This window comes from Melozone crissalis, unplaced genomic scaffold, assembly GCF_028551555.1.
Source record: "Melozone crissalis strain CALT ecotype California unplaced genomic scaffold, PUWL_Pcris_2 ptg000013l_1, whole genome shotgun sequence".
Classification (NCBI taxonomy): Eukaryota; Metazoa; Chordata; class Aves; order Passeriformes; family Passerellidae; genus Melozone; species Melozone crissalis.
This window is the reverse complement of record NW_026535791.1, coordinates 40568439-40589901: the sequence shown is the minus strand read 5'-3', so window position 1 is coordinate 40589901 and position 21463 is coordinate 40568439. Positions and strand designations below refer to the sequence as shown.

General features: G+C 38.3%; 1 protein-coding gene across 1 annotated transcript; it reads right to left on the bottom strand.

Annotated features, from left to right (window-relative positions):
- Positions 1–10085: 10085 nt before the first annotated feature.
- TNFSF13B (TNF superfamily member 13b) lies at positions 10086–21181 on the bottom strand. The gene is made up of 6 exons (XM_054271956.1): positions 20855–21181; positions 20666–20771; positions 13024–13080; positions 12558–12670; positions 12310–12460; positions 10086–10710 (listed from the first exon to the last, which is right to left on the bottom strand). Exons 1-6 carry the CDS (start codon positions 21179–21181, stop codon positions 10598–10600), a joined length of 867 nt encoding a protein of 288 aa, XP_054127931.1. The 3' UTR covers positions 10086–10597.
- Positions 21182–21463: the final 282 nt, after the last annotated feature.

Here is a 21463-nt window from a genome sequence, read left to right as displayed (position 1 = left end):
TAATGTTCTGAAAGGTGAGTTTTTATTTTTTAAGTTTAAGGAAAAACATCTCATATGAATTAAACAGTCCTACTATTTGAACAATGGAGATGCCTTTAATTTAATTTCTAAAACCTATATACTTCTTATTGTCTTGGGATTGAAGCTGTTAAAAGTGAAGTATTTAGTTATATTTTGAACTGTAATGGAAAAAAGCATAACTTAAAATTCCAGAAGACTAGAAAGTTAATATTTGGAGTAAGATATATTTTTTATTGCATTCTTGGTGTGTATTTCTCAAAACATCCAACTTCAAGGCATAAAAAGGCAGTGACACAAACATGTGAGCATACATGAGATCAAGGAAGCCCCGTGTGAGTACTCTGAGAACCCTCACTGTTTTTTTCTGCAGCACTGATGAGGCCTCATCTCGAGTCCTGTCTTCAGATTTGGGCCCCTCATGACAAGAAAGACGCTGAGGTGTTGGACCATGACCAGAGGAGGGCAACAATGCTGGTGGTGGATCTGGAGCAAAGCCTGATCAGGAGCAGCTCAGGAGCTCAGGGTGTTTATCGAGTCTGAAGAAAAGGAGGCTCAGGGAAGACCTCATTGCTCTTTACCACTACCTGACAGGAGGCTGTAGCAAGGCAAGAGGACTTGGTCTTCTCCCAGGTAGCAAGCTAAATAATCAGAGAAGATGTTGAAAATGCTTCAAGTTACACCAGGGAAGGTTTAAATTAAATATTAGGAAAAATTTCTTCTTTGCAAGAGTTGTCAAGCATTGGAGCAGGCTGCCCAAGGAAATGGTTGGGTCACCACCCCTGGAGGTATTTAAAAGGCATGTAGATGTGATACTTGGGGACATGGATTAGTGGTGGACTTGGCAGGCTGGGTCAATGGTAAGACTTAGATGGTCTTAGAGGTCTTTTCCAGCCTAAACAATCATGTGATTCTCTGTCTGAGTGAGAATGTGTGGGTTCCAATATAAACAAAATAATGAACATAGTTACAGTGAAAAGGGTTTATGGAATCTATGTGAGACAGATTTTGCTGGGAAACTTTCTTCCTCTGATGTTTTACTATCTAAGGACAAGAAGATCAGTTTTGGGAGAAACAAAGCCCAACACAAATGCAACCTACTTAAGAAATCATGATTCCCAATGAGAAAAAAAAATGTCTCTACTACTAGATATGAGTTGTTTCTCATCTATATAGTGTAAACATTCTCTCCTAATTTCCTTCTCTTAGCCACTAGTATCTGATTGAGAGATCTGTGAATTTCCTTGAAATAAACATTTTTTTTTTATTTTACTTTGGTTGAATGAATAAATTGTAGGAAAAGTTTTTATTATAATATTTAAAGATAAAACAACTCATACCAAAAGCATCTTAACCCCTCACCATCTGCTGCTGAGAGAGGCTCAGAATCACCACAGCAAAGGGCTAGGACAGACGCAGGTAGGCAGAGCAGAGTGAGGCTCACAGCACTCAGCAGTAAACACTCAGCTTTCTCATTGCCATTACCATAAATTTGTGAACTATCAGACAGGATTTTGACACTTAGCTGTATCATTGCTTTTGGAATTCAAAGAAGGCCAAGTTTCACCATTGCAACCTCTGTCCTCACATGCACAGCTAAGTCTTTCCTTCAGCTGTGAGGGACTGTCTTGGGCTTGCTCTGCAGAGCTGCGGTGAAGAGAGAGGAGACCTGAGGCTCACATTTGATTCCCCTCCCAGGCTCAGGACAGTGCCCTACTTGTTCAGCAAGTGCACTAACCACCAGCTATTATCTGAAATCAGGTCAGGACACCACTTCCTCCTCTTGTGGGCCAGGTTTTGGAATGAAACTGTGTCATGCTCTGGGCTTTCATCAGCAGGGGTGACTAGGCTGTGAATGTCAAAGAGGTGTCAGCTTGAGATAAGCACTGACTCCCTTCTGAGGGGAACTGAGGGCCCCACATGTGGACTGGTTCCGTCCCACAGTGATGGGTCAAGTCCAGCCTCTCACCCACCAGCACTCCCAAATCCATTTCAGCCAGGCTGTTCTTGATCTGTTTATCCCCTTAAATGCCAAGTTACAAAGTATGCCATGAAGACTGTCCTCTTTCATTTGTTTTTGTATGCCATTATCTGCTTATTCTAAATTTGGGAAGCTACATTGTGTGAGGTGTTAACTTGAGTGTCTTTTAGTCACAGTGAAAAAAAAAAAGGTAATTTTCAGTATGATTCACCTCAGCCATGAATCATTTACATAAGTAAAAGCCAAACTGACACAGAAGTGCCTGTTTCTCCCTATGGGCTAAGGTCAGGTATTAGAGAGTTACCTCAAAACATGGAGGCCTCCTCGTGGCAGATGCTGATGTCTTCATGAAGTCAGAAGCACCTTTTCCTGAGTGTTTAAAGAAAGTCAATCTGATCTCCTATATTCATAATTATTAGGGTAAGAAAATTGAGCAATGAGGCACTGTTTAGCCACAATGGTGTGTAATGTTGCCATTCTACCTGGCTCTTCTCCACAGACCAGGAGTTTGTGCATCCCAAGGGATCAGTTTTAGTACAATTCCTTTGTGAAGAGAACTAATGAATATATATAAGCAATCACCATCTCCAAAGAAGCAAGTATTTGAGCAGATTAAAACAACATATAAGCTCTAAAGTTGTGAATTAGAGAGTAGGATCAGAGAGATGGGGTTTGCATTATTCTCAGTTTACCAGAAAAGAGGTTTTCAGCTAAAATGAAAGGTGTATTAGAAACTAATGAAAATGTGAAGATAGCTACAGGCACTCAAGTAATGCCTCCAAAGAGGTAGGATACTTATGGCAATACAAGGACTCCTTTTTCTTTTTGCCTCTATGATATTAAATCAAGGTGAGGGAAAAGATTTATAGAAAATTTCTCAAAGCATTAGCTTCTAAATTACAGAAGAAATATTCTTCTTTCCACCCTTGTTTTTCAACCTGGTTAGCAGGAAAAAACAAAACAAAGCATTTGGCTGCTCAGTGGTTGGAGAAGGATCCATTCATGGTGGGAAATTGTGGATGAATAAATTATAATTTCTCATACCAGGCTGATCTTACATATACATTGAGAGTGTGTAGATTCAGGTATGTCAATAGAAGGAAGAGAGAATTAATAACAAGGTGGGCCTAATCCAATTAGAAGAGTGACCAAAATTCTTAAAATGTTTTTGTGTGTTGGTGTAATTCTTGGGGCTGTTCTGAGCAGGATCAGGAGCTGGATTTTGATGATCCTTGTAAGTCCCTTCAAACTCAGGATATTCTATGATTATTAATAGAACTAACTCATAGAATCTGGCAGAAAGCTCACTTCACTGGCACAGGTGCTCCAGAAGCTTTTTTGTTTCTTTTTCTCTTTTCCTTTCTGCTTTTCTCGTTTTGCTTTTCTCGTTTCCCAGCTGCAGTGTCAGCAGCGATGCACCGTGTTTAAAAGGCAGGGGAGTTTTCCTGAGCGGTTTGTTCTGTGCCGGGATGGGAAGCGCGGTGGCCGCGGCGCTGCTGCCAGCCGGTGGAGATGGAGCGGCCGCGCCGACCGCCCGCACACCTACACATCACCCCAGCTCCCTCCTGTGCTGATGGGGATGGCTGGGCGAGGTTATCCAGCAAAAACCAACGATGGACACAGTGAAATTACCTGCTCCCCACCCCCCTTTTTTTTTTTTTTTTTTTGGCGTGTTCTAAATATAGTAGTGATGAATGCAAGAGAGTACAGAGATAAATAAAGCTGGACAAATGGACTCTGGAAAGAACAAGTCAAGAAAGAAAGAAAATAAGTGATGGAAAAAGTAGCAGAATACATGCTTCTCCTGCTCCCACTGCTCATTGCACACACTGATGGTGGAAGGTGTATTTCTGGCAGCCTAAAAGGCAGGGAAGTGTACCATCATCCTTTTAAAGACAAAGATTGTCAGACTCAGCCTCATTTCTCATCAGCCTGCTCTGCTTGTTTGCATCAGCCCTGGCTCACTTCCAGCATAGCAGCCCAACAAAGCATCACCAGTATTATTTTGCAGGTTGAACACTGGTAAATTTGGTTGGTATTTGCAACTGATAATTGGATAGAGATGTAAGTGTGACCCATCATGAACTTCCTCTCAAAAAAATTATCACTTGTGATTAAATGCCAGACTAACACAGGACTGAAAGTTTGCAGGGAGCAATGGAGTCACTGGGGGAAGGTGGCAGCCGCAGCAGCAGCATGACAGTTTTCGTGCTGTTGTCTCATCTTCACTCACTCCTTCCACACAACTACATCTCTGTTACCTCTCCCACTTACCATCTCATCAGATGTGCACTTCACCCCATCCACTCACTTTGCTCTTATTGTCCCCTTCTTGGGCTGATGGGGAGATGGAAAATCTACTCTTTGAATGAAAGAAAAAAATCAAGAGTATCTATTGCAAAAGAGACTCATTTAGCTTTTCAAACCCCTGCCATGCTCGTGACTTTCCTGATCTGAAGACAAAGCTAGGTAAGAAATCCTGAGAGAGCAGTTTGCCACCAAACAGTGCTTATCTGCTGTCCTCTGGCAAATCTTTCCTCTTTACTCTTCTCCCTTTAAAAATGCTTTAAAAATGTCTGCTCTCCAGTGGTGCCAGGAATTATGAAGTGGTTGTTTCCAAGTTCCCTTAATGTCAAGGCAAACACTTTCTCAGCACAGGTAGAACTGTCACTAACTCTTCCGCAGCTACATGAAGTAGTTTCTATTAGGTTTGTGGGGAGTGGAGCTTCCCTTTTTAGTGGAGTAAATAGAAACAGACCCCTGGATATTCTGTCTCCAACTTCCACCAAATGTTCCAATGCAAAGTTAAATGCTCATAGTGAAGATGGGACAAAGTTTTTGTAGTAGCAGAAGTTACTTGCAATGCTCTCACATTTCCCTTCCCATTGAGATCCCCATCACATTCAAAGCACACAATGTCCAGTACCCAAGCAATAATTTAAGAACTGTTCCTCACACTTTTCCCAAAACATGCCTCTTGGCTGACTGCACACTTCTAACTATGTTTGTCTCCAGATCAGAATTTATTTCCCCTGGGGCTTTTTCACAATATTTGTTGCTGTAGTACTTCCACAGGAGGATTCTAGAGAGATATACAGCCCCCCATGTATTCAAAGCATGCTCCTGCTAATTTCAGTTGCAGCTGTGTGTTTCAACACTTCTGCAAATGAGACCACAAGGGCATCAGTCAGTCAGACAGAGAATGAGGAACATTCACTCAGTGACCACCTGTGAAAAATCTTATTTAAGGAACTCTACAGCAAAGGCTAGGGCAGTCTGGACATTTTCAGACCAAACAGAGCTTTGTCAAAACCACAGTTTGTAGAGCCCAGCATGTTCTCCTTAAAATATTTCAGACTGGACAAACTGTTATGAAACTGAAAATTATGCCCAGGGGGAACTGAGCTTAGACTTCCAAAAGGGCTGTTGGCTTCTGAGCCAGGGAAATTGAAAGTGGGAGTCTCTAGATTAAAAGGAGCTCATCAAGACTCCTCCCTAGGCTGAGCAGCTTTGGGAAGCAAACAGCCTAAGCACAGTCGGGGGAATTCACATACATGTTGTGATACAGGACTTCTCACAGCCATTGGAATGACTGACATTCATCAGGACTAGAGATAGGATCTGTAGATTGGCCAAAATGTTTTAGTAGAAGTGGTTTGAAGTCAAAACTGAAACAACTCTTGCCTTAAAAGAAGAAAAAAAAATCAGCATCTGTGGAAAGTAAACATGACTTTTCAGCCAGCTCTCACTGACAGAAAGAGAATGCAATTCTGATTTAAACAGGACACTGTAATGTCTCTTCTTGCATGTTCTACCTCATTTACTACTTCCTTTCAACATTTCTGAGATATATTTCTGGCCTTCAGCTTAAAACACTTTCCATCAATATCCTATTTTCCACAGGATGAAGTATCTTCCTTCCATCCACTTAGTGAACTGGGGAGAGAGGCAGGAAAAAAAGTCAAAGCAAACTTGCAAGAGAGCGAATGAAGATTATTACTTGGCCACATGGTTTGATTCAATTTACACTCTTAGGTTTGAGGTCATGCAGTACCTGATGACTACTAGCAGCTTGCTGTGCTGAACTGGAACCTGCCCTGCTCAGCACATAAATGTTTGCTGATCCTGTTGAAGCACACACTGAGGACCCTGTGTTTCATTAGCACTCAGGAAATGAACACCCTTCCTTCCCCAGCAGGACCTTTTCTGACCCACCACTCAGTCCTTTCTCTGCCTCTCACATCTCCTGCTTTCTTATCAGAGAATCAGGCAGGGAAAAGGGATCATTTAGGAGGCCTGGACTTCATCCTGCTCAAAGTAGGATCAACACTGAATTCAGATGATGTTGCTCAGGGATTTATCCAAAAAAGTGCTGGAAATCTGTGAACAACTTGCATCAGTGGCTGACTGCACTCCCCATGGTGTGGCTCTTCACTCACTTCCTGCTCAGATTTTGGCTAACATCATGCTCTGAGTTATTCCCTGTTGTGTGCTGGGGTCATTGCTGTTCAGCCAAAGCAAAGGCAACACTTGTGCTGGACACAGTGGCCAGAAAGGGCTAAAGGTCCTTTTGCAGCCATTGCCACCTGCAGCCTGCTGTCTCCTGCAGCCATCATCTCTGCCTGCAGCCATCATCTCTGCCTGTTGCTATCTGGCAAAACCTGCTGGCTCCTGGAGATGGTGTTGACCAAATGTCCAAGCTGGCAGGTGTCAGCTTACCCAAACAGTTTTTGAAGTGGCTGCAGCAGCAGCTGGATTGCTGAGGCTTTCATGCCTCACAGTGTGGCCCCTGTGCCATGGCAGAGCAGGAAGAACCAGAGCTCTTCCCTATGTTTTGCTCATAGGTGCATGAGTTATGAGTTGTGAGCTGGGAATAAGAGAGCTTGTGAATCAGAAATCAATAAATTAAATCCTAGCTAAGGTCTCTCCTGTTCCTGCCATCCAGCTCCAATTCTATTTTGTTTCCCCCATCACTGCTGGGATCTATGTAACCTGCAAACTCCATGAGAGTCTTTTTACATCAAATATTTAGCTTCCCTCTTCCCTGTATTTGCACGAGGTTCCTTCTCACTCCTGTTTGGACTGACCTTGAAAAAAAACCTCAGACCTTACTGATGTAATCCAGACACAAAACTGCTGGGAACATTTTCCTCTTCTTTTTGAAAGTTCCATAGAGATAGAATATGCTTAACATGAGAGAGCATAAAATATTGTTCAAAAGCATATACCCTGTGAGAGTCCAGAAGAAAGGGAGGAAGGAAGAAAGAAAACTCTTTTGAAAACAAAGAAAAACCCACATTATACACATTTCTTCTTTCAAAGCAAAATCTCTAGTCCTTTTCAAAGAAAACGTAGCCAAAGTTTTAAAATAAATTCCAAAGAATGCATTTTTCCTAACCTCATCTCTAGAAGAGTAGAACTGTGAGGGCTAAAGACAACCCAAGATAATTCAACCTAAGACACAAACCAGAGATACAGAAACTGTCAGCTCTAGCACTATAAGCTTGGCAAAATTGTGGGACCTCTGAAATGAGTCTTAAATTGGCAAATGCTGAGCAATTTGAAAAACAGTCAGGTATAGAAAGGTCACATAATGAATATACTCTGTATGTTGGCAGGGTGTGTGACTGCACATCATATAAAAGAGATGAGATGCACATTACATTAAATACATTACATTCAAAGCAGCTATACATCTGTCAACTTCACATTATTAAAAAGGAAAGAATGATACAACTTCACACTTTCTGTTAAAATATACTGGAAAGAAAAAATCCCTTGTTGTGCTACTTAACACCATGTGAAAAAGAACCAGAATATGCACAAAGTTTGTTGCATTTGCAGAAACCTCTCTTAAATGCAAGATATCCTTGATAAAAATGTAGAATATTGTATGAACCAGCTAGATACTAATTATTGCCTATCACACTTATTTAAATATCTCCCAAATGCAGGATGCTTCACTAACTCCCACTCACTGAAGCATATGTGTGATGGGGGTCTGGATGCACTTTGCTACCTTTTGCATCACCAGCTTGTTAGCAGAACGATCAGGGATGAACTATTCTCCTTTTCTTTCTTTATGCTTTGATCATAAAATGCTGATCTGTTAAAACTCAACTTTGTGCGGAAGCAGGTTAATTTTGAAAACACAAGTTTTCTCATGAAGCCAGTGAAAAGCTAATTTGACAGCAACAAAATTGCTGGATTTGTCAGTCGAAATATTTGAACAGTCTGTCAGCTTGCACTCTGCACACGTGGGAGTTCTCATGGCTCACAGAAACATGCTTCTTGCTTTTTGTGAAGAAATTGAAGTTCAGTTTCAACCTTCTAAGAAAGGGAACACCTTTGAAAGCTTTTCTTTCAGAAGACAGACGTTTACCTCCAAGCCAAATCATGCGCCAGACCCTTTCCAAATGTCTGCACTTTGCACATTTGTCAGCAGCAGAAGGAAGAAATACAGCCTGGGAAATGGCTTAAGCCAAGCACACACAAGCCCACCAAAACCACTGGGGAAGCTTACACAATAAAATAAAAGTTAGATTTGCAAGTTTAGCTACCAAGTCTCTGGGAAAGCAACAGTAACAACATAATTTTTCCTGTAATCAGACAATGCTAAAATCAACAAACTTCTGATGAGAGATTCTGGGCATAATTAATGCACTTCAGTAATGACAAACAACTTGCTGCATGCTAACAGTTGTTTTACCTATATGCAGCATTATACAACCTTGGTTAAATGGAGGGCTCCTGTACAGGATTTAAAAGGCCTTTTTGGCAAATTCAGCACATCAAAGTTTAATAATAATAATAATAATAATAATAATAATAATATAGACAAAAAAAAGAGAAAAAAGCAGCTGCAGCTGCACAACACATAAACACATTTTAAAAAAAGGAGGACTTGCAGATATTTTGAAACTGTGGTTAAGCCTCATTGAAAACCCAGTGTAAAAATCCAATACACATATGCTTATTGCTGAAATGTCTTCCCAAAGCCCAGAGAAGATGAAATAATTGCTTCATTAGTTTACCATGTTTTATAATTCTGAGCTTCAAGTCACTTTTATTTATTGTCTATCACCATGACAAATCAATCAGATCACAATTCATAAAAACACACAAGGAAACTGCAATATGCAGAGCATCTTTTCTTTACTAAGTGAGCTTATATAACACAATTCTGAGGTCCTAAAAATATTTTTCAAATAAAGTACAATTCATTACTTAGGGTTTTACTTTTTATCTATTCCTATAGCTCTTCAATGCTTCTTTAAGAGCACAGCAAAAAGTAGAATAGCTCCTTTGACCATAAAATATTTGGGACTAAAAAAAGGTATAAATACTACCTACTGAACAAATCAACCAGACAAAAGAAAAGGAAAAAGGACATCTGTTTATTCTTTCTACAGATCTGAATTTTTTTGTAAAACAGAGTTAAGCATTATATTCAAAACCCCAGAAAAAGCCTCTGAGATACAAGTTTATTTTCTTAGTTGAATGGCTGTTTCCAGATCTATTGGATTTTTCTTTTTACTGTATTCCATAGAATGGATCATGGCAAGAAGCAAGGGAAATATAAAAAATATATATGAAGTAGTATTTCCATTGGATAAACTGCTCAAAAGAAGATAAAATTCTATTCCTAAATGCCCAAGACCAATGCGTGTATACACACTCTCAGATATATACAGATATGTCTACATACTGTATATATCTACACACATATCTATATGTGACTGCAGAAATTATGGAGCCAGAAATCCAATTCCAGCCATGGTGTTGTGTCTAATCTCACTGTGTTTCTTCCTGTGCCAGCCTTGTTTACATAGAAGTGTACACAAATTCCTTGGCAAGTAGCAATGCTTTGAAGATTGAGCTGATGAAGTGTTTTACATGTCCTTTTTCCAGTAAAATAATTCTAATTAGTAAATGCTAATAGATTGTAGTAATTTATTCACTTTTTGTTCACAGGGAAGAAGCAAGACAGTGGCTGCAATTCTGTATATTTTTTTAATTATCCCAGACATTTAGAATTTTTCCTTCCCCAGTATCTCTGGGGAAAGAAAAAAAAAAACCCCAAAACTCAGAACACAACAACTAGCAATTTCATTTTGTGGTGAGGAATCTACTGTTCAATGTTTTTTCTCCACACTTTATATATTAAATACTTTACTTATGAAATAATGCAAATCTAGGATACACTTTAATTTTAGATTTCCTTTTCAATTGATAACACTTTGATAGTCTGGGGTCCTGGTCATGCTGTTATTTTTGGGCAACTCCTCCTTTGGTTTGCCATAGGGATAACAAATTGTTTCAAAGCCAAAACCTCATTGTTTTATAGTTGTTATCTAGAGTGTCCCATTGTCTAAAATAAATTGGCTTTCTGGTAATCACATGGTGGTTATTTCACAAGTATGTCTGGTATGTTTCCTGTTTTGGGTTTGCATATCAAAGTGAAGAAAATTCTTAGAAGCCTGTGGTGGATTGGGAGAGGTTGAATTGGCAGCTTTATTACAATTCAATATTTTTTTCTGACAAAGGCATAGGTAGAGAAGAAAATGGCATTAAGCATAAAAACAGAAATGAAGGGCTTCAGAGGAGTCTTACTGCACCAAAAAAAGTACCATCTCCATCCAAGGATATTTTTGCCCTTCTCCGTGGTATTGTAAGTTGAAGTTCATCTCCTTCTTCTAATTTTGCAATGCCTGGAAAAAGATTTGGAATATTTTTAAGTTAATATCTCAAATACATTCCTTTATAATGGTACTCAAAAGTCTTTATGTGTCATCTTCCAAATATAAGCAAGGCTTGTTACTTGTGATGAATGTTTTTATCTTTAGGTACAATCTTAGAGTTTACAGCCTACCCAAAGCTGACACTTTACATCCTCTGTGAAGATGGACGATTTCAACCCTGCACTCGGCATAGCAGAGTTCACTTCAGCAAACACAGCAAAAACTTCTACCAGTGGTGTAGCCAGGTTCCTCATGTTATGGTGATGAGACAGTCACAGTCAGCATTGAGTACTACTGGCCCCAGACTACTCTGTTCCCACACTTCTGGAGGAGGTCTTATGAGCTTTACCAACCTAATGAAGTGACCACACATCAGCTGATCCCCTGCAACAGTTTGCCTCCAGCCAGACACACATCAGCTGATATGATCGATACCCAAGAGCATGCTGCCTTCGAGCTGCAGCTGCTGAGCTGAGAACAAACACATCTAATGCCTGCTGTGACACAGCCCAACAGCATGAGAGAGAGCAGTCAGAACTTTTTTTTCCAGGTGAAAACAGAACAGTAGGAATTTTGGAAGCAGGAATCATGAAGTGGCAAGACAGAGATTCTAGTTAGGAAAAGGGAGCAGTAATACAGGGGTAAAATCATAATATAGATTAATGTGTGACTAGCAACATAACCACCTTCAAAAAAGGAGCAAAAAATCCAAGGAAGTGTTTGGACATCCTCAATTGCCAAGACAAAGTATCTAGCTAGTGAGTTAGTTGCTGACAGTCAACTCCATCCTTCAGTGTCACCCACTTTTTCATAAGACCTTGAAAAAAAAACTCTTGATGGAAAATAACCAAAGAGAAAACCCTCAAATTTTTCCACCATTAATGTGGAAAGACAGACAGATAAGAGGTGGTATATGGGGTCTTATAGGCCTTGACACTAACTCCTTAAATGCTAGTGCAGGAATATACACATATATTGACCATTGAGCCTGCATTAAATATTTTAATTTGTCTTTCTTGTGGTGTTTCTAATTTGTGCAGTCATAAAGACCACCTTATAGGAATTAACTGTTTTTCATCAAACCAGACTAAAAATCCAGCATGATTTATAAGGAGTAGAAATGTCACAGTAAGGTATGAAGGTATTGAGTGGCTAACATCCATACATGACATTTCAAAGGAGAATATAGCACTTTAATATTTTATTGGGATGACTACATGTGGAATTCAACCCCTAAGTTAAACTGAGTTCTTCAGTGGGGACAGTAGGAATTCCTCTTGCCTGCCTCAGGCATCTAACTGAAAGCACCAAAATGTCTAACCAGATTACAGAGGCAATGGAAAGAGCAAAATTGTTCAGATCACCGAGCTAGGTGCATAATCTCCAGTTGCTGATATTTCATATAAAACTGTATTTTCTGAAAGTGTTCTGTAATTTTTCAGTTAGCCAGATCCATGAATGCAGACCCTGTTCTTTATGACTGCTACAACACAATTGCCCCTCACTACAGATTCTATTTGATGTAGCTTATTATTTGCAAACAAAGAAAAGGAAAATGCAGATATTTACCAGCAGTATAGCAAGAATTATTTGGATAAGACTGTGGCATATTTTGGATGCAGCGAAACAATGTCACCAGGCTGAGATCATCACCAAACACATGAGCCTTCTTCCTCTGTATCAGGTGTCCCATAGCAAATGTTGTATCTGTATATAAAACCTACAGAAAGAAGAGGTGGAAACTTTAAACTTATTGTATGGAGGCATTAAAAAATCCTGACAAAAGTCAGGTGCTGAAGTGAATTGAGTTTTCTCACCTGGCCATATATGAAAAAATAACCTGTTTCTTTGATCACTATTTTATTTCCTTGTTCTTCCAGAGCTGTTCCACGTTTAAAGCTCAGGAGCCAAGGGACAATGCTTGAATCATCTAAAAGACAAAATAATTTTGGGTGATTGGAAATGTTATTTTCTTAATTTTCACCTGCCAAAAAATGAAAAAGGCTGACTTCTAGAAAGAAATTCCAGTCTCCCTAGGTGGATTTCTCCAATGGAACTATGATATTTGCAAGAGCCATCCAGATACAGGGACCTTCCAGATGCAGGGACCTTCTTGCTGTTGTTTGAGGGTTTTTTTGTTTGTTGTTGTTGGGTTTAAAAAAAAAAATATTTTATTTTTAAGTTTGCTATTAAAACTCAGTTACTTCATTGAAGTTAGGTAAAATTTGTTGAAACAGTTATCCCATGGAATAGTTAACTATAAATCATGGCACCCATTCTTACCTTTCTGTTGGATATCACTTTTGCTGTCAGCAATCAGTTGCAAGCAGGCCTGCAGCACTGCAAAGTGAAAGCATTTTGAAATCAAAGAAACATAAGTCAGTAATAGAAAAAACTTATGAAACTACTTTAAGAAAAGAAAAAAAAAGGTCATGGAAGAAATCCCTCAGTCTCACCACTTATTTTAAACCAGAACATATTAGTTTTAACACAGATTTTACTCATAAGTACAAAATGAAAATTCCTGTCCCAACATATTCTAGATGACTTTCAGAGAGTCAAGTGAGAGGCCTCAGGCAGCAACACAAGTAACACTTGTTTGTTTCCATATGAGGTCCTTATATAACTATGTACAGTAAGTCAAATGAGCTAGAAATCATTAGGTCAGTTAGGCTTATTAATTTTCTAAACAAAAGCTTGAAAAAAGCCCCAACCCCACCAATAGACAGCAGATTTTCTAACTATGTTTGACATATTATTTAGAGAAATTACATTCTATTTATAGTTGCTGTAAAATATTAGTCATACATACTTTCATAATAAATTCTCAAAGTCCATATATACATACTTTCAATATGTCATCAGATACCTACACTAGATCAACCTACTAAGAGGGAAATTAGAGAGTTGGCAAATTAATGCACCCTTAGCAAATTATTGCACACATAACAAATAACTTGGTATCTGTCAAAATGTGTTGCTCAAAACTGTAAAGATTTGTGACATCAATGAGAAATTAGGTATTTGTTCAGAAAAAAATACTGCAGAATGTTAAAATATAAATTTGTAAGTGAAACAAAGACCTTGTTAAAAAAACCTGCTAAGCATAAGTGTCAGGCAAGAGGATAAAAGCAAAAAAAATAGCTGCATTTGCTTGGAGCAGATTTTAATTGAAACATCTGGTTGTTATGTTACTTTGAAGGATGGAAAACTGAGTACTAATACTTGCTGCACTTGACAGAGATCAAATACATTTATTAAGAGTCAAGAGAAGAAAATTCTGCCATGGATTGCTCTGTTTTGTTGCCACTTTTCAGACAAGAAGGCTGTGGGTTAGATTTGGCCACACAGATTTGGCTATAACGGGGAATGCCATGGATATGTGGGATCCTGTTTCTGCATCTGTCAGTGGCACCCACATGGGCAGCCAAGTGTCCAGTGGCACAAACCTCTTTGTGCACAGCAGCTAGCCAGAGCATTTGGGTGGAAAGAAGTCTCTTTATGTTTCTGCATCTCCTTTTTAAGGAGTTCTTCTTGAAAACAGCAGAGGAGGGCTGGATGCTCACCAGCACTCAGCAGTGCCAACTGGCAGCACAGAAGGATTCAAGTGCACATCTAGGAATGCATCAATTCCAGAACGATCACACAACCTGCAAGCCCTCATGGTAATAGGAATTCTATCATCCAAACTCCTGTCTCCTACACTGAAATATGTCCTTGAGTCTTATCAATACACATCAATAATGTGCTACAATTTATAGATTTTTCAAACCAAGAATTTAAGGGCATTTGAATTATCTACTTTCAGGTAGGAAATAAAAAACCGCAAGCCAACACAAAATCAATAAAGGTATTATACTTCATACATTTTTCTATCACACTTGTGAGTAAAATAATTATCTGAAAAATAAACTTCTAAATAAAATGAAAATGCAGTTTTATGGAAACACACAACATAACACATCAGGCAAATAGTTTCACAAGTTATTAATTCATTTTGGAACAAAATGTCTCCCTAGTGAATGGAATTTGGTGGTCACCTAGTATTTCAGTAAGCTAAAACAAAATTTTAATTCATGCTTTTGAAAGAACTCACTAATGTGGGCACCAAATTTTTCACTAACCAAACAAGAAGAGTTGTGATGATTCCCACTAACCAGCTGCTATCCAGCTGCATGCCAGTGAGCAGTGTCTACAAGCAGTGAAAGCTATGGCTGCTTTAGCAACTCTTGTTAAACTTGCCTGCAAACTTGGCGGGCACTCTTCAAACTGTCCTAATTCTCAGTTTGCAAGTGTGGATTTCTATTTCAGCTGGTTGCAGCACTGAAATTCTAGTCAGCATTGCTGAGAACTGCTCTTAGTAATTAAAATCTGCAAGACCAGTACAGTTTGAGATCATCTGCATCTTTAAAAAAAAACATACCAACTCTACTTCATTCTAAAGACATCAGATCTGCACTTAATCTCTAAAAAAATCTTTCTCTTTTCTTTTAATATATGCAGATAGGAACAAGCCTCCACAGAATATAGTAAGCTTGTTTTTGGAGAAAATGCATGCAATTGTGTCCTTCATGACAAGAGGAACTAGCACAGTGGCCATTTTCCCTAAAGCTACAAGAGACAATATCTAAAAAAGTGCTTGAAGGATTGACCAACAACGTGCTTCAAAAATACGTTCAGAAGCCAAATTGACACATAACTATTTCCCGTATATACAAGTACTTTGACTTCAGTGGAACTATTTACATGCCTAAAATTGAGTAATTTATTGAAAAAAATCCAAGTAAACACTACTACTAAGAAGGAGAAGATATGGAAATACAAAGTACATTTTCTGGGTAAATTATCAGAAATTTTCAGTAAAAGGTAAATGTTGCTAAAAAACACCAGCAATTGTACTCCAAGAAGTACCCTCATCTCAAGTACAATATGAAGAATACATGTATTACAAAATACACATTGAATAGTTGCTACTTAATGTCTTTTAGCCCAATGTAAGTCAAACCTGAGCAACATCTTTGTAGTCTAGAGGATTTCTGATTAATAATGAAAGCAAAATGCAGGATTAATGCAATACAACTTGAAAATGTGTAAAAATACCTAGACTGAATGTTACCATGAGATCTATCTGTATAAAGTGTCTTGAAGATGTTAGACAGTCCAGATGCCTTTATAAACCACAGCCAGCACATGCAATGATGTGTTCTCTACTGGTTGAGCAATGCTGTCACAACTTAAAAAAAAATCTCTACTATCTTTTGCTGAAGGACAGCATATCTCCATGATTTAAGAACTTACATTGATAAAATAAAATTTCCCCTTGCATGTAAACTTTGTTATTTTTAAAATTGCATAATAATTTAAGTATTTTTGCAATCGCACTTCTCACTTGAAACAAAATTTCAAGTTTAATATTTGTAAGCTCATGCATAAAATGTTAAGTTTTGATATCTGAGGTCTGAGACATTTGTGCTCATTTTTGCTGAAATAAAACCTAGGAAAAACCCTAATGTTGAAAAAATAAAGAAGCAAACCCAGACCTCCTTATATAGGTTCCTTTTTTGTCTAGGTCTGTTCTCTGTAGGCTTCCCAAAGCACATTTAAAGACCAGAAAATTTAATTTATAATGACAAGCATTTTCTTGAAGCATTTGCAGTTTTTCTTCCCTTAACTTCTTGATTTCTCATCACAAGAAGTCTTCTAGTTTTTGCATGTGCATTTTTATAAACTGGTTTTCATGAACTCTATCACAGTAGAAACCTGGACAACTGGCTAATCTGATATTATTTAACAGAGACGTCTTTATATGGCATTAATTATGGATTCAGTCCATCCCTGTATTAAAATGCCCTGATCATAGTTGCATGCATGACTAAGAGCTAACAAACATCTTCGAAGAATTAATAGCATTATTTTGGCCTTCACAGAATTTGCCAATAACATGTTACCTTTAGAAAAATAAGGGAAGTGTTTACTATGGATTAAGACTTCTATTATACAGTATATAACAGAATGTTGGGTTTAAAACTTAGAGCCTATTTGGTGTATTTTTGACTATGCATAATACACAGCACTGATTTATTCACTCATTCATTCAGTGAAATTCTTCATGTAAAATTGCAGGAATTGCATAGAGTAATTTTCTCTCCCTTTTCATAGAAGGGTCTATTTCCTTTTGAGTTAGACTTTTGCCAGCAGAAACAAATAAGGATAACATATATTTTCAAGAAGTAGGCCTTTCTCCGTTTTACTTTGATTTTAATTTTTATTTCATAGTTGACCTCTTCAAATTGAGATGTAAGCTTTTTTTACTAGCTTAAACAAATGCCACATATAAAATTCCCTTATTCATATTGTGAATATTTGGTAAGGGAATTCAATATGTGGCATTTGTTTAAGCTAGTAAAAAAAGCTTACATCTCAATTCAAAGATCACTAAAGTCAAGTACCACTTGTAAAACCTCTTGCCATCCCTCTGTCACAGATATCTAAAGTAACAACATACACAGTCAAAACACTTCCAACCAACAAATGTGCCAATATTCCAGTACAGCAATTTTATCAAGAGCAATGGCGAAATTCTAACACAATGCTTGGAAGGTGAGAGTTACTTCCCACAGACACGACTGCTGTTGGAGTAGAACCCGAAAATTGCTAGTAAAAAAATGAATTGCCAAATCACATGCCAGGTGACGCAGCCCCATTGATTTGTGGAATTACATAGAATAGCTCCTCAGCTCCTTCATGCATGCAAGGAGTTGGGCAACCTCCGCACACCAAAGTAAATGCAGTCCATGGGGGCTCCACTCTGATCCCAGCATTTGTGCTTACAGAAGGCCTGATTCTCACCTCCCTCAGCCATGGGGATCAGAATCCCACAATAATGATCAGATTGAGGCACTGAAGGAGTGTGAAAATGAAACCTGATGTTCGTACTTTGGCTTAGGCAATGGGACCTAAATCTTGTTCCTAGGCTCAAGTGCACATGCAGCTTTTAGGAACGCACAGGCACTGCAATCAATAACTGTGAATGAAATATAAAATTCAGGAGAGGTCTTTTCTTGTGCACCAATTTTCCTCCAGGGATGAAATTTGCAAAGAGAAAGACAAAAAGAAAAAGTTACATCTGTTGAAACATGTCCTGATATGACATTTGCCAGGAGTGTACGTTTCAAAATCACCCATTACCTCCTACTCATTGCATCAAGAACTCTGGTTCTGACTGCTGACTGTGCAGCTTTATTTGGAATTGATGCTTGAAAAACTTCTCTTCAACCTACCCGAGCTGGAAATTTTTTCAAGACACAAAATGTGCAACTACTGATGACTAATAGTTTTATGCATTAGCACAGACAAATGTAAACTCCATAAAAAAAGCAACAACATTGTGTTAAAGGCACTTTCATTAATTTATCCTTTTAATTAAAATGCTTCACTTGTGTGCATTAAAATGAAAATTCAGTATGCTTAAGAAAGGCTGTAGTAGGTCTAAAAAAAGAATGATGGGGCATCCATTCCTGGAATTTGATGAGTAAAGTCTAAAAATCCCAGAACTGAACAATAACTGTATTTATAAACCAGATATTAGTTTATATTTTACTTCTGCTCTCTGTTGAAGCACAAGAGAAGCAATTATTTACCAGTGACGTTTCCAAATATTAACTTTCTAAGGAATTCATCCATATAAAAGTAAAATGATGAGTCAACAATTAATTATGAAATCAGACTCTACTTTGAGACCTTGCTGAAGCAAAGAGAAGTAGAGCAAGAACAAGCACCTCACTCAATAGCCTGATTTATTTGTCATTAATACAGAACGAGTGCCACAAATCTGCAGGACAATTTGGAGACTGATGGGATTCTGGAACCCAGATATGAATGTCAAAAGGTCAAAATGAAGGGCCTGTAATTCTGTGTACATGACCAAGTAGTAGACTGGATTCAGCACCATGAACAACACCATGTTCTTCTATTTAACTCACTCTGCTAAAACAAAATTTAACATTGACTAGTAGGTTCATGGTCATCAGTGAAATCTGATCTGAGAAAATACAATGTTACTGAACTTTAAAAAGCTAAATTGTTTGTAATTAGAGTGGGTAGAAAGCTAATGCTAACAGACAACCTTTGATATAAATGCAAGATTTGCAATTTAATTTTTTCTTTTTTATATACAAAATATGAGGTTCATGTTCGAAAACATTTTTGTAATAGGTCAACTTATGTAGTTTTTCCCTTTAAAATGAATGCTCATATTTTGTGTTTTCTTTTATCCATCCTAAACGGCTTTAAAGCCAGCTGTACCTTAATAAAAGTTTACCAAAATAAGTAGCCTAATTGAAATTTTATGTGCTACAGGTATGATCAGAGGTGGCTACATGATGAGAAGAATCAAAAGTCTACTCAGAAGCACAGCTGAGGAGCCCCAAACCTGCTCATCTCAAACTGCAATAAGACAAAAGATGAAAGTTATTGTGAAGGAAACTGGATTACTTGCAGAGTATTGATGCTCTAACATTCATTTTAAAAAGTCATCTCCTTATTTTTTATGATATTTTTACTTCAGATCACTTTTTTTTTATTTGGGAGTTCCTAGGGTGGGGAGGGCAGGGGAGTTCTGTGGTTCCTGTGGTAGGAAACAGGCTACAAGAAATACAATTTAAGCAATCATGACCTCAGTCCTGTTTGCGAAATCTTTCTTAGCCAAGATCTTGAATCAAAGACTGAAATAGAAATAGAATAAATCTCATATAAACCTATGGATTTTAAGTTATGTCCTAAAATAATGGAGTTTTTTTGAATATTGGAAGTAAGTGGAGTGATTATACTCTAGAACTTAAATTTCATTTAGCTTACTGAAACTCAAGTGAAATACATTTCATGTTAGTTGCTCACTAAGAAACATTTTTACACAAAGCTTCATTTACTCTATCATTTACTCCATTTCAACTTCTCTAAATAGCTTAAGGTATTAGTTAAAATAATATAAAAGTATACATAAGAAGAGTGAACTGATTTAGCAACTCAGGAATATTTTAGTTACTCAGTGCAATTAGTGTATGTGTGCAAACTGGTATAATAAAATTCTTTATTTCATCTTATAAGACCTCATTGTGTTTGGAAAAGTAATGAAATATTTTATACCCAGAGGAAAAAAATATATCCCATTAATATGTCAACTTTATAATATACATCAGAGGTCTTTTATGGAACACAGTCTTCAGTGTTCTTTGCAGAACCTTTTGAAAAAGAGAACCATGACCAAAATAATCTTACTGGGTAGGCATTCCTTTATTAATTTTACTATTTATTGATAGGTTGTTTTAATGTAGAAATGATGCTAAATCTCTGAATTCCTTGTAGTCTGCCTATTTTGTCAGGTATGAGCCAGCCTTTCTTCTTAAAAGCTCCTATTTCCTTAAAATTCTCATTACTTCTCTCTTTTTTTTTTTTTTTTGATGAGTATGCTTCCCAGAAAAGTGAATTGGCATTTTTATTAATAGATTTCCCTCCCTAATTTGATCAGAGAGAATTGAACAGTTAAAAATCTGAATGATTTGAAGTTGCCTTTCTCAACTCTAACACATCATGCAGATTTGGGATCTAACATTCAAAGTTTAACCTGCAGATAGCATAAATATCTGGTACCTTTAACAGCATGTCCCTACTCATGGCAGGGTGGTGGCACTACATGCCTTTAAAGATCCCTTCAAAACCAAAGCATTCTGTGATTTAATATTCTGTCCTTTAAGAGAAATGCCTATGGTTAACATCATTCATCCACCATGAATTTTGAAAACCAGAATGGGCTCCGGGAGCACAGATCAACTGACAGGAGAAAGAAAACACAAATCAAACACTCCTGCTTTTTTCTAGACGGTATCCAACAGCAGCACCCCAACCCAATTCATCATCTGGTATTTACCTTTTTCCTCTGTGTTGTCAGCAGACCGCCTGCCCCTGTTTCTACTCCCGTTCCAGATTTCCTTTTGGAAGCTCTCAGCTGCGCCAGCACCAGCAAGCCTGCTCTCCTAGCAAGGAGAAGCAGCAGTCAGTGAGAGCAGCCCCACACTGGTCCATGCCCTGCAAGCCCAAACCCAGCCCTCCAGCTTACCTGCCTGGAGCCAGCTGCAGACACTTGCAGGAAGGAAGAAACAGGGCTACCTGCTTTGTTTGCATCGGGGGACATGAGTGGTTGGTCTAGCGGAGACCTGGCCTGGATGCTGTAGATCAGCTCGCTGCGCAGAGCTTCTAGTTCTGTTTTCAGGATGATAACATGGTAAAGAGACACTGCTGCAAGACAAGAGGACAGGAGCATTGCAAGCCACAGGAATGTGACAGGAAAAAGTCCCGTGGTGCCTGAAACAGCACCAGGGGGGGCAGAGGGAGAGGAGGCGGTATCCTTCTGTTGGATGACGTGCACACAGTCCACGGATTTCATCGCTGCTCTTTCCTTACTAAAGCCAGAGGGAGAGTTCAGCTGTCCCCTTCCGAGGTGCAATCCATGTTAGCAGTTGCTCTCTGAAACTAAGGGCATCCAGAATAAGTGAACAAAACGCCCAGATCATTTCCTGTCATATGAAGCTCTTGATAGCACCATTAGACTTAATGTTCACAGTGAACATCTAAGATTCTGTCTTCCCTCTGTTTCCACCTCTCTGTGCTGCATTTTGGAAACGAATACTTTCTCACAAGCTACCTTCCTCCTTTCACTTTCCACCAG